This window comes from Chrysochloris asiatica, unplaced genomic scaffold, assembly GCF_000296735.1.
Source record: "Chrysochloris asiatica unplaced genomic scaffold, ChrAsi1.0 scaffold00089, whole genome shotgun sequence".
In the NCBI taxonomy this organism is placed as follows: Eukaryota; Metazoa; Chordata; class Mammalia; order Afrosoricida; family Chrysochloridae; genus Chrysochloris; species Chrysochloris asiatica.
In genome coordinates, this window is record NW_006408607.1 from 7,498,342 (window position 1) to 7,510,444 (window position 12,103).

At 39.1% G+C, this 12,103-nt stretch overlaps 1 protein-coding gene across 3 annotated transcripts in view; it reads left to right on the forward strand.

Annotated features, from left to right (window-relative positions):
* The window catches only part of RBPJ (recombination signal binding protein for immunoglobulin kappa J region), a 151,166-nt gene that overhangs the window by 56,716 nt on the left and 82,347 nt on the right, over window positions 1–12,103 (forward strand). The window contains exon 1 of one of the 3 annotated variants that reach the window (XM_006866305.1): window positions 8,152–8,334. The exons of the other annotated variants lie outside the window; for them this stretch is intronic. Coding sequence (XP_006866367.1) covers window positions 8,318–8,334 — 17 coding nt within the window. The 5' untranslated portion in view covers window positions 8,152–8,317. Of the gene's footprint in view, window positions 1–8,151; window positions 8,335–12,103 lie in introns of those variants that run through there. 3 annotated transcript variants of the gene reach the window in all.

Genomic DNA, 12,103 nt, shown 5'->3' on the forward strand with positions numbered 1-12,103 from the left:
TAGTCTTTTACAGTAGTGGTCCTATGCAATATTTTTCCTTTTGTGACTAATTTCACTCAACATAATGTCCTCAAGGTTCATCCATCTTATGCGATGGCTTGCAGCTTCCTTGTTGTTCTTCAAGGCAGCATAGTATTCCATTGTGTATATGTACCACAGTTTGTTTATCTATTCTTCAGTTGTTGGGCACTTTGGCTGTCTCCATCTTTTTGCTGTTGTAAATAATTCTGCTGTGTTCATTTATTTCATCTTTTAGAATCGCTCAGTCACAGGTGTCCTTTGGATTATTGTTGGTGTTGCTAGGTTCCATTGAATCAGTCCAACTCAAAGTAGTCCCATGCATGTGAGAATGAAACCCTTCCTGGCCCTTCATCATACTTATCATTGCTGTTAGAGCCCACTGCTGCAGTCGTTTTGTTTATCCTTCTTGCTGAGTGTCTCTTCCTTTTTATTTTACCTTCTACTCTTATCCAGCATGATGACCTGCTCCAGGTTTGGTCCCTGCAGATAACATGCCCAAAGTATATAAGATAATGTAGTATAAGCACTGGACTACTAACCAAAAGGTAGGCAGTTCAAACCCACCATCTGCTTTTTGGAAATCCTATACAGGTTTGCTATGAGTTGGAACCCACTTGACAGCCCTGAATAGCAACATCCTCTCCAACAACATCCTCTCTTCTAGGTACTTTTGTTGTTGAATCAGTTCTGACTCACAGCTACCCCAAGGATTGGCTGGTTGGTTTGAACTGCAGACCTTGTGGTTAGTAGTCTAGCGCTTACTTTATACCACCCCAGAACTCCTAAGTACCTGTAGCGTATGTTGATGTTGGTTCTGACACATAACTACCCTGTATAAGGTTTTCAAGGAGCCTCTGGTGAGTTTGAACACCAGTGGCCTAGTGGCTAGAAGCCCAGTAAATATCCTACCGCACTACACCAGGTCTTGTATTGTTATTAAGTGCTATAGAATCGGTTCCGACCAATAGCTGATTTGCCCAGTGCAATATGTCATTTGATTTCTTGACTGCTGCTTTCATGAATGTTGATGGTGAATCTAAGCAAAATGAAGTCTTTGACAACTTCAATCTTTTCTCCATTTATATGGATGTCATTTATTGGTCCAGTGGTGAAGACTTTTGTTTTCTTAACGTTGCGGTGCTACCCATACTAAAGGCTATGGTCTTTGATCTCTAGCAATAAGTATTTTAAGTTTCCTTTACTTTTAGCAAACAATGTTGTATCATCTATATATTGCATTTTGTTGAATGAGCCTTCCTACAATCCTGGTGCCACATTTTTACTCATATAATCCAGCTTCTTGAATTATTTGCTCAACATACAGATTGAATAAGTATGGTGAAAGAATACAACCCTGGTACACACCTTTCCTGATTTTAAACCATTCATGTTCCGTTGTTCTATTCTAACAACTGCCTTTTGGTCTATGTTCAGGTTCCTCATGAGCACAATTAAGTGTTTATGAATATTCAGTTTCCCCAATGTTGTCCATAGCCTGTCATGACCCACACAATCAAAAGCCTTTGCATTGTCAGTAAAGTACAGGTAAACATCTTTCTGGTATTTCCTGCTGACGTATTATCGGTCTGACATTAGCAATGATATCCCTCATTCCACGTCTTTGTCTGAATCTTGCTTGAACCTCTGGCAGTTCCCAGTCAATTAACTGTTGCAGCCATTTAAAAATTATCCTAAGCAAAATTTTGCTTGCATGCATTATGAATGATATTTTCCGATTTTCTTATTCCATTGGGTCACCTCTCTTTGGAATGGGTACAAATATGTATTTCTTCCAATCAGTTGCTTCCTTAAGGAGCTCTTATAGTGTAGTGGTTACCAGTCACGCTGTTAACCTCAAGGTCAGCAATTCCAAACTACCAGCTTTTCCATGGGAGAAAGATGAGACTTTCTGCCCCCATGATTTACAGTCTCCAGAACCCTATGCAGGGTTGCTATGAGTCAGAACCTACTCCATGCCACACCACCAGTCAGTGGGTTGGGTATTGTCTTGCAAATTTCTTGGCATAGATGAGTGACTGCCTCCAGTGCTGCATCAGTTTGTTGATAGATTTCAATTTGCCTTCCATCTATTCCCAGTGCCTTGTTCTTTGCCAATACCTTCAGTGCACCATGGACTTCTTCCTTCAGGATCATTGGCTCTTTTTCGTTTTGTGTTTTTTTTAAAGAACATATAATGTATTGCAGCATATTTATTCAGCATGCTTTTTACATTGGGTATTAATAAAGTTTATATATTAGTTCTCTAATGATGCATAGGAGTCCTGGTATGATGCCATAGGACAAGCACTGTACCACAAGGCCTGTTCGAACCACAAGGTAGGCAGTTCAAACCCACCAGCCACTCCCCAGAAACCCCACACAGGGTGACCATGACTAGATAGCACTTAACAACAATGCTGTATAGCAGATCATCCCTAAATGGACTGGCTTAAAACAAAAATTAGCAATTATTGCCTTATAGTTTCTGTAAGTTGGGAATTTGGAAGCAGCTTAGCTTATAGTTCTGACTCATAGCCACCCTGTGTGGAGTCTCGAGGAGCAGCCAAGTAGGCCTGAACTGCTAACCTTGTGGTTTGCAGTCCAGTGCTGAGGATCACTGGCTCTTGATCATATGCTACCTCTTAAATTCCTTCGATTTTTCTTTTGATGCTTTATGCATCATTCAGTGTTTTGTCCATAGAGTCATTCAGTACTGAAGTCAACGTTTGAATTTTTTCTTTAGTTTCCTCAGCTTGAGAAATACTGAGCATTTTCTTCCCTTTTGGTTTTCTAACATTAGGTCCTTGCACATTTTGTTATAATATTTGGATTTGTCTTCCTCGAGCTGACCTTTTTAAATTTTCTGTTCGGCTCTTGTATACCTCCTTACTTGTTCTGCATCAGTCAGTATTTTGCCCATAGCATCCTTCAGTATTGCAAGTCGAGGCTTGATATTTTTCTTCAATTCTTTCAGGTTGAGAAGTGCTCAGTGTGTTCTTCTCTTTTGGTTTCCTAACTCCAGATCTTTGCGTATTTCATTATAATATTTGACTGTCTTCTCGAGCTGACCTTTGACATTTTTTATTCAGCTTTTACTTCCATATTTCTTCCATTTGCTTTAACATCTTTCTGCTGGAGAGCAACTTTTAGTCTCTTTTGACATCCATTTTGATCTTTTCCTTCTTTCTTGTCTTCTTACTGACCTTTTGCTTTCTTTCTGTATGATGTTCTTGATGCCATCCCACAACTCTTCTGGTCTGTGGCCATTAGTGTATAATGCATGAAATCTGTTCTTCAGATGATCTCTAAATTCAGATGGGATATGTTCAAGGTCATATTTTGCTTTCATGAACTTGTTTTGATTTTCTTCAGCTTCAGCCTGAACTTGCATATGAGCAGTTGATGGTCTGTTCCACAGTCTGTCCCTGGCCTTGTTTTGGCTGATGACATGGAGCTTTTCCACGATCTCTTTCCACAGATGTAGTCAGTTTGATTTCTGTATATTCTGTCTGGTGAGGTCCATGTGTGTAGTTGTCTTTTATATTGTTTAAAAAGGGATTTGCAATGAAAAGGTCATTGGTCTTGCAAAATTATATCATGCTATTTCCAGCATCGTGTTTGTATCACCAGAGCCGTATTTTCCAACTAATGATCCTTCCTTTTTGTTTCCAACCTTTGCAGTCCAATATTCAGTAATTATCAGCACATCTTGATTGCATATTAGAACAATTAAATTAAGTTGGTAGAATTTTTCAATTTCATCATCACTGGCTTTAGTGGTTGCTGTATAAATTTGAATAATAGTTATATTAACTGGTCTTCCTTGTAGGCGTATGAGTATTATCACAAACAGTGTTGTACTTCAAGATAGATCTTGAAATGTCCTTTTTGATGATGAATGCGATGCTATTCCTCTTCAATTCGTCATATCTGGCATAGTAAACCATGTGGTTATCGTATTCAAAATGACTAATTCTAGTCTATTTCAGTTCACTAATGGCAAGGAGCTCTGGTAGCATAGTGGTTATGAATCGGGCCGCAAACCACAAAGTCAGCAGTTCGAAACTACTGTGGGAGAGCTGTTCCTTGGGAGAAAGATGAGGCTTTCTGTTCCCATAAAGATTTTACAGCCTTGGAAACCCTGCACAGGGTCGCTATGAATTGGAACCAACTCCACGGCACATAACAACAACAATGGCCTAAGATATAACAACAACAACAACAACAATCGATGTTTATACATTTCATTTCAGTTTGACAACTTCAAATTTTCCTAGATTCTTACTTCATACATTGCTTAGTCCATTTGCTAATGGATGTTTGCAGCCATTTCTCCTTATTTTGAGTTGTGCCCCATCAGCAAATGAAGGTCCTGAAAGCTTTACTGCATTTGCCTCATCAGGGTCTACTCTTCTTTGAGGAGGCAGCCCTTCCCTTCCCTTCCCTGGTTGATTTTGAGTGCTTTCCAACCTCAAGGGTTCGTTTTCCAGCATCATATTTGATAATATCATCATATATCAATATTAAATATTCTGATGCTATCTGGCAGTATCCCACTGTTATTCATAAGGTTTTCAGTAACTAAATAGTTGGAAGTAGTCTGTCCCTCCATCTTTCTAGTCTGTCTTAGTCTGGAAGCTCATCTGAAACTTGTCCACCGTGGGTGACCCTGCTGGTATTTAAAATACCGGGGGCATAGCTCCCAGAATAACAGCATCACCTAAGCTACCATATATGGCAAGCTGACAGACGAGTGGTGATCTGTTATAGGAAGGGTTGTGTTATACATAGAGTTGCCATGAGTCAGCGCCAACTTGAAGGCATGTAGCAACATCATGGTGGGAATCAAAATACATTGTAGTTATAGGAAAATGTTTGTAAAAATTATTCAAAATAAGGTTTAGCTTTAAAGCTGTGAAATAGTAATTGCCATTGGTAAAACCTAAAGTTGATATTCTCAGAATAGTTGAAATTTTATACTTTTGATGGGAGTATAACAGCAACAACAATTTTGATGATAAATCCCAAACCAAGCAAGGTGACATGGAGTTGATTCTAATGCAGGCAACCCATGCACACAGAGTAGAACTGTGCCTCATAGTGTTTTCAGTGGGTATGACTTTCAGAAACAGATAGACACCTTTGGGTGGATTTGAACCACCAACATTCCTATTAGTAGTAGAGTGCTTAGCTGCAGTTTGTCACTAATGCAGAATGTTTCCAAGTGACAAAGTAACTTGTGAGAGAAAGTTGAGGCTTTTTGCTACTGGAAAGATTAACAGCCTTGCAAATCCTATAGAAGGGTCACTATGAGTTGGAATTGACTCGATGGCAATGAGCAGATGAGTGAGTGAGTGAGTGATGTGATTGTCCTCAGTAATAGAGTGGGGACTGTGAGCTGCACTATCATGGTTGAGTGATCAGTTCAGAAAGATGGCTGTGACTGCAGGGACTTTGTTGGTCCAGGGCCTTTGTTTCTGTTCTTAAGTAGCTTCTTTCCATCTACTTTTTTTTCTTTTTCCATCTACTCCTGTTGTTGTTGTTAAGTGCCATCGAGTCGGCACCAACCCATAGCGACCTTATGCACTACAGAATGAAATACTGCCCAATTCTGGTCCTGCTTCACTACTGTTGCCACGCTTGAGTCCATCGATGCTGCCACTTGGCCAATCCATCTCATTGGGGGTCTTCCTTTTTCTCTGACCCTCCAACTTACCAAACATGATATCCTTATCCAGCAACTGGTCCCTTCTGACAATATGTCCAAAGTACGAGAGACGAGGTTTGGCCATCTTGGCCTCTAAGGAGCACTCTGGCTGCACTTCTTCCAATGTGGATTTATTGGTTCTTTAGGCAGCCCATGGCATTTTCAATATTCTCCTCCAACACCACAACTCAAAGGTATCAATTTTTCCACCGTCTGTCTTGTTCACTGTCCAGCTTTCGCATGCATATGAGGTTATTGAAAATACCATGGCTTGGGTCAGGGGCACCTTAGTCCTCAAACTGACATCTTTGCTTTTCAGCACTTTAAAAAGGTCTTGTGCAGCAGATTTGCCTAATGCAATACATCTTTTGATCTTTTGACTGCTGCTTCTGTGAGTGTTGATAGTTGATCCAAGAAGAATGAAGCCCTTGACAACTTCAATCTTTTCTCCATTGATAAGAATGTTGTGTATTGCTCTTAGAGAGCTCTTTTCTTGATGCAATTCTGTTACCATTGTCTGCCTTCAGAACAGTCAACTACAGTTTGTAATCTGCATTCCCCAGTGACTTATGGTGAACCCCCCCTTGTTTGTAATCTTTATGGAAGTAGATTGCAGGCCTGTCTTCCACAATATCACTGGCTGACTTTGAAACACCAGCTTTTGGGTTACCAGCTTTGGGGTTAGCAGTCAAGTGCAAACCATTTACACCATGTAGAGACCACATAAGCTGTAATAAATCTACCACCAACAGAAGTATATTTTCTCACAGCGGACATGAAAGTTTATCAGCTGGGTTATACATTTTGAAACAGGAAATAGTTTCCACCTTCTCTTCAGACATTTTCTTTAGCCTAACTGGAAAACTTCTATTCCTTATCTTTAATGGTTACATGAGTGGTTCCACATACCTAGAGTAAGTACATCAGAACCTGTCTCACCTGCTTTCTTATCTTGTAAGTCCTTTTTATGACTGATTTTTGTTAAAAATTTCCTGATCCCTCATTTTAAAGTACTTTTAATTGGTTTATGACAGTAAATGTGTGTGTTTATTGATAAGTTATCAGTTCTTTTTATTTTCTTTGTGTAGCTTGTATATTCGTTCTTGTTATTATATACTACCAAACTTGAAACAAAAGGGTTTCCGAGGGTGTAAATCTTTACGGGAGTAGAAAGCCTCATCTTTCTCCTGTGGAGCAGCTGGTAGTTTCGAACCACTGACCTTAAGGTTCACAGCCTGATTCGTAACCACTACGCTACCAGAGTGATATATAGACCATGCCTTCCACCAGCCTAGCATCCTCTTTGTCACTTGTCTTCCACCTCCCTGGAAATGGACCCCAACTGCTCTTGCAGCACTGGTTGCTTCTTTGCTCTGGCTCCTGCAAGTGCAAAAAGTGCAAATGTACCTCCTGCATGAAGAGCTGCTGCTCCTGCTGCCCTGTGGGTGCGCCAAGTGTGCCCAGGGCTGCATGTGCAAAGGTGCAGCATACGAAGTGCAGCTGCTGTGCGGAGACCTGGCAAAGCCCCGCCTAGAGTAACTGTTACAAAGCTGGAACTTTTTACATCCAACTCTGACCCCTGTGCTAACTCCCTTTGTTAATGAAATTTATGAATGATAATAAATGATGTTGATTTTTTTTAAAAAAGTGATATTATATGTAATAATGTGATAAATATTTAATAATGAAGATTTTAAAATGTTTCAATGTCAGGCAGAATAGAGTGAGGATGGAAGAAGGACAGATACTTGGCAAGGTAATAAGACTGGCAGTAAACCTTGGTTATTTATATATGTGTTATTAATTGAGGCAGAAATTAGCAACAGAGGCTTTTCAATGTAATGCCTTTCCTGGAATTGAAATGATTCAGTAATATCGATATGAGGAGAAGCATTGTTTGAAGGAACTCCTGGTCTAATTCCCTTTTATACCTGTGGCGCTGTGGGTTAATGTGCTGGAAAGCAAAGTTGGTTTGAACCACAAGGTTGACAGTTCAAGTTCACCAGCTGCTCGCAGGAAACCCTCTACATGGTTCTGCAGACTTGACAGTACTTAACAACAACACCATAGATACTTTACAGAGTAACATAGTTGGTTATTCAGATACTGATCTGACAACCCACCAAGTGTTCAGACCTGTGGTTTGTTTTTGTTTTTTAAATGTTATTTTCATTCCTTGAGAAGGAAGCTGAAGAAACAGTTGTGGCAAAGAGATTTCTGGGGTGTCAGTGAAGTAAGGACTGTTACCTAAGTGTGTGCTCCTTCCCAATCTTCCAAGAGTTGACATTGAAAATGACTGTGTGTTGCATAGTAGAGGCATCAACATAATCATTTTTCCCCATAGTCTTGGCAGTTAACACAGTGGACTAGTAATTAACATACCAACACTTCTTAAGTCCTACTTTTTGTTTTTGTTTTTTAAGTTATTGAAATTATGAGACTATCATTCCAATGGAAGCATTCTAGTTCTTCGGAGCCATTATGATCTCAAAAGGAAAGGAGAATGGTACAGATACCCTGACTGAGGTGTTTTGAGGTGCATCCAAGTGCTCCAAGCTGTGGCTTACCTTAACATGTCCTTGAAGTACCATGGCGTGGATTAAAAGGTATGCTTTAGAAATCCTAGTGATCCCCAAGGTCATGGATACAATGAATCTACCTGCAATTCTATAACTCTATAATTATTGCATATTTTAAGACATTGTAATATTTAGACTACAGATGTATTTATGGATTAACCCTCTCCCCCTTTTTTTTGGAATATGGTTATAGAAGGTACTTTGTAAATATATTCCTTAGATTTTACTATTTCCTTAGATTCTTTTCCCTTGTATTATAATTTCCTTCACCAAGTAGTTTAGGGTTGCTCTGAGTGATAATGTAGACTAATTTCTCTATGGGGCTGTTGTTTCCTGATGATAATTTGACCGGTGAAAGCTCAGTAAATCATTTAGCTGGAGTATTAATTTGACCAAACAAAATAAAAATTTGAGCCATTAATAACTTGTGCTTGTTTTAGTTTTTTTTTTACAAAGAGTCTTCACTGAGAGGCCAGTGAGTGATTGCTTATTACTAGTGTCATGAATGTTTAGTCCCCAGTGTAGGTGTGCACTTAATCGTTCTTGTACTTGTGGTATGCTGTCCTGCTGTTATTTGTGGTTGCTAGTAATGGTAATTTGAGGTTTTGTAATACCCGCTTAATCGTCAAAAAGCTTTAGGTTTTCATGTTCATAAAGTTTCATTTGAGTACTGTAGTCAAAACTATTCTTATTTGAAACCTTGGAAACTTAATTTTTTACTGTTGATTCAGAATCGACTTCACGGCATTTAACAATGACTCACTAGTAAATACTTTTGTAAGAGAGTATAAAAAGGGAAACAACTCCAGGGAAATGCTGAATTTATTAATGTTACATCAGGCTTCAATTTTAATGCCTTTTGGGTAAGGAAGGAAAATATGTTGGGGAGATAGAGGTTTAAATCATAGACACATTTAATAGATCCTTGTGGTCATGCAACAGTTAACTCCTAGTGGAGTTTAGTTGTTAAACCTAAGACAAAACTGCATTATATTAAATTCATATTCATAGTGATAGTGAGTTTCAGGGTAAATCCAGCTGCTTATTTAAGTCCAAAGTGATCATTCAGTGCAATCAGGCACTGTATGTCTGATGAAACAGAATGGTATCTAGCCTCAAGAAGATCTTGAATCTAAGGGATTTGAGATGGTGATTGGTTCCTACATTCTTATAGAATATACTTGTCTATGTTGTTGTTAAGTGCTGTTGAGGTATTTCTGACTCAGCAACCCTTTGCAAGGTTTCCAAAGACCAACTGGTGAATTTGAACTGCCAGCCTTTCAGTTGAAACTGACCTTGTGGTATGTGCATATTCTACAGTGCCACTCCAGAACTCCTACTTGTCTGTGATATTTGCTATTTCAACTTGGAAATCTCTTTTGGGGGTAGCCCTTAAGCATCTGTTTGTTTTATGTTAACTTTTCTAAAGTATTTGATGCACAGCTAGTATTCTTGTTCTAATAAAAGAGTTTATAGCTTAGTGATTAAAATTCTGGGGTCAATGAACCTGTGTTTTAAATCTAACTTTCTTTTACTTTGACAGTTTATGAGAATGACTGGGGGAGAATATATAAAAATATATATATTAAATACAAAATGCATAATTATTTATATTTATACTACATAAAACCTTATGGCATTGAGTCAATTTTAGCTCATAATGACCCTATAGGACAGAATAGAATTGTCCCATAGAGTTTCCAAGGCTGCTACATCTTTCTCCTGCTGAGTTGCCAATGCATTCAAACTGCCAACCTTTCTGTTAGAGGCTGAGCTTTAACTACTGCACCACTAGGGCTCCATTATTATACAGCATTTGTTGGTGTTCTTTTTGTTAAATGCCCTGGAGTCGGTTCTGACTCATAGCCACCCTGTATAGCAGGGGTGGGGAATGTTTGACCCAAAGACTGTATGGGCCAGCGACATCATTTGGCCTGGCCCTGCCAAGACACCCACAGTTCCAGCCATCACATTAGGGGTGAATTGGTTAAATGTTTTACCAAGTATAGCAAGTTGATTTTTAATCAATCATTTTGTATGGCCCACGAATGATATAAATTTTGGCAGAAAAAAGTTTCCCACCCTCGCTTTGTAGGACTTCTGAGGAACAGCTGGTAGCTTAACAGTCCAGTGCCTATCCTACAGTGCCACTCTTGGACTCCATATTATATAGCATACATAATATATAAAAATAAATATTCAGGGTTTAGCATGTAGGAAGCCATATGAGGTTAACAATGGTAATGATTCTTAAATCTAAGAAATCAGTTTTATTTGGGGAGTGATATTATAGTCTTTCTTACCATGAGTATCACACCTTCTCCAGTCTTCTAAGTGGAGAAAAATAAGTCATCAGTTGACACCTTTATTTGACTGATACTTTTAATTCTTAGGGATTTTCCTCATCACTGAAAGGAAGGAGTCCCTGTGTGGTATAAATGGTTAAAACTTTGCCTGCTAATTGGAAGGTTAGAGGTTTGAGTCTACTGAGAGTTGCCTCGAAAGAAATGCATGATGGTCTCCTTCTGAAAAATCAGTCATTAAAAACCTATGGAATACAGGTCTGTTCAGACACATGATAGGTCTCTGAGACAGAATTGTCTTAAGGGCAACTTAAAAAAAAAATTTTTTTTTCCTTAAGAGACTGGTAATTGATTGCAGACCTCTTATTCTGTTAGATTGACTTTTATGTTTTCAAAAGCTGTGTCTTTGAAATTACAGACACAGTTCCTTCATTAGTTTTTGTTGTTTTTAAGTGCTGTCGAGTCAGTTCTGACCCATAGTGACTCTGTATAGGGTTTCCAAGGAGCAACTAGTCAACTTGAACCGCCAGCCTTGTGATTCACGTGAACTTTGCAGTCTAATGCATTAACCTGAAGCACCACACCAGTACTCCATTCCTTCATTAGTGGGTCCAGAAATCAATTTAGTGGGTTATAAGCAATATTCAAATGTGCATGACGATTGTAAATAAATGAACTACAATGTGCTGTGTAATTGTTGTGTGGTGGTATCATTGAGTCAGTTCCCACTCATAGCAACCCTGTATAGAGCTTTTTGACGAGGGACTTATGGATTTGAACCTCCAACCTCATAGTTAGCATTCCAGTGCTATCCCACAACACCCCACCAGGACTCCATTACATAACTTTGTTGTTATTGTTGTTGTTGTTAAGTGCCATTGAGTCGGTTCCAACCCATAGCAGCCTTGTATAGGGTTTTCAAGGAGCAGCTGGTGAGCTTGAACCACAAAGCTTGCAGTTCAGACCTACTTTGCAGTCCAGTGCATTAACCCATGGCACCACACCAGGACTCTATATTACTTAACTGTTGTTGTTAAGTACTGTTGATTCGGTTCCAACCCATAGTGACCCTGTATAGGGTTTCCGAGGAGCAGTTGGTGAGTGTGAACTACTGACCATGCAGTTCAAACTGACTTTGCAGTCCAGTGCATTAGCCCACGTACCACACCAGGACTCCATTACGCTGGTATCCTTCTTAAAAATCAGTCATTAAAAAACCTATGGAATACAGGTCTGTTCAATAGAAAATTATGTTTTGCAAAACCTTTGTTTCAATTAAAAAAAAAAAAAATACTGAAGTAACATATAAGCAAACATGGATATTGGCTGTGATGGTTAGGGTTTTTGTCAACTTGACTAGGCCAGGATTTCCAGAGGTTTAGCAGTTGGGATGTACTTAGTCCATGATGATGAAACCTAATAAAAGCATAGTTCCACGATGAGCAGCTGTGAGCAACCAGTCAATGGAAGGAATGCTTCCTTGGGGGTGTGTT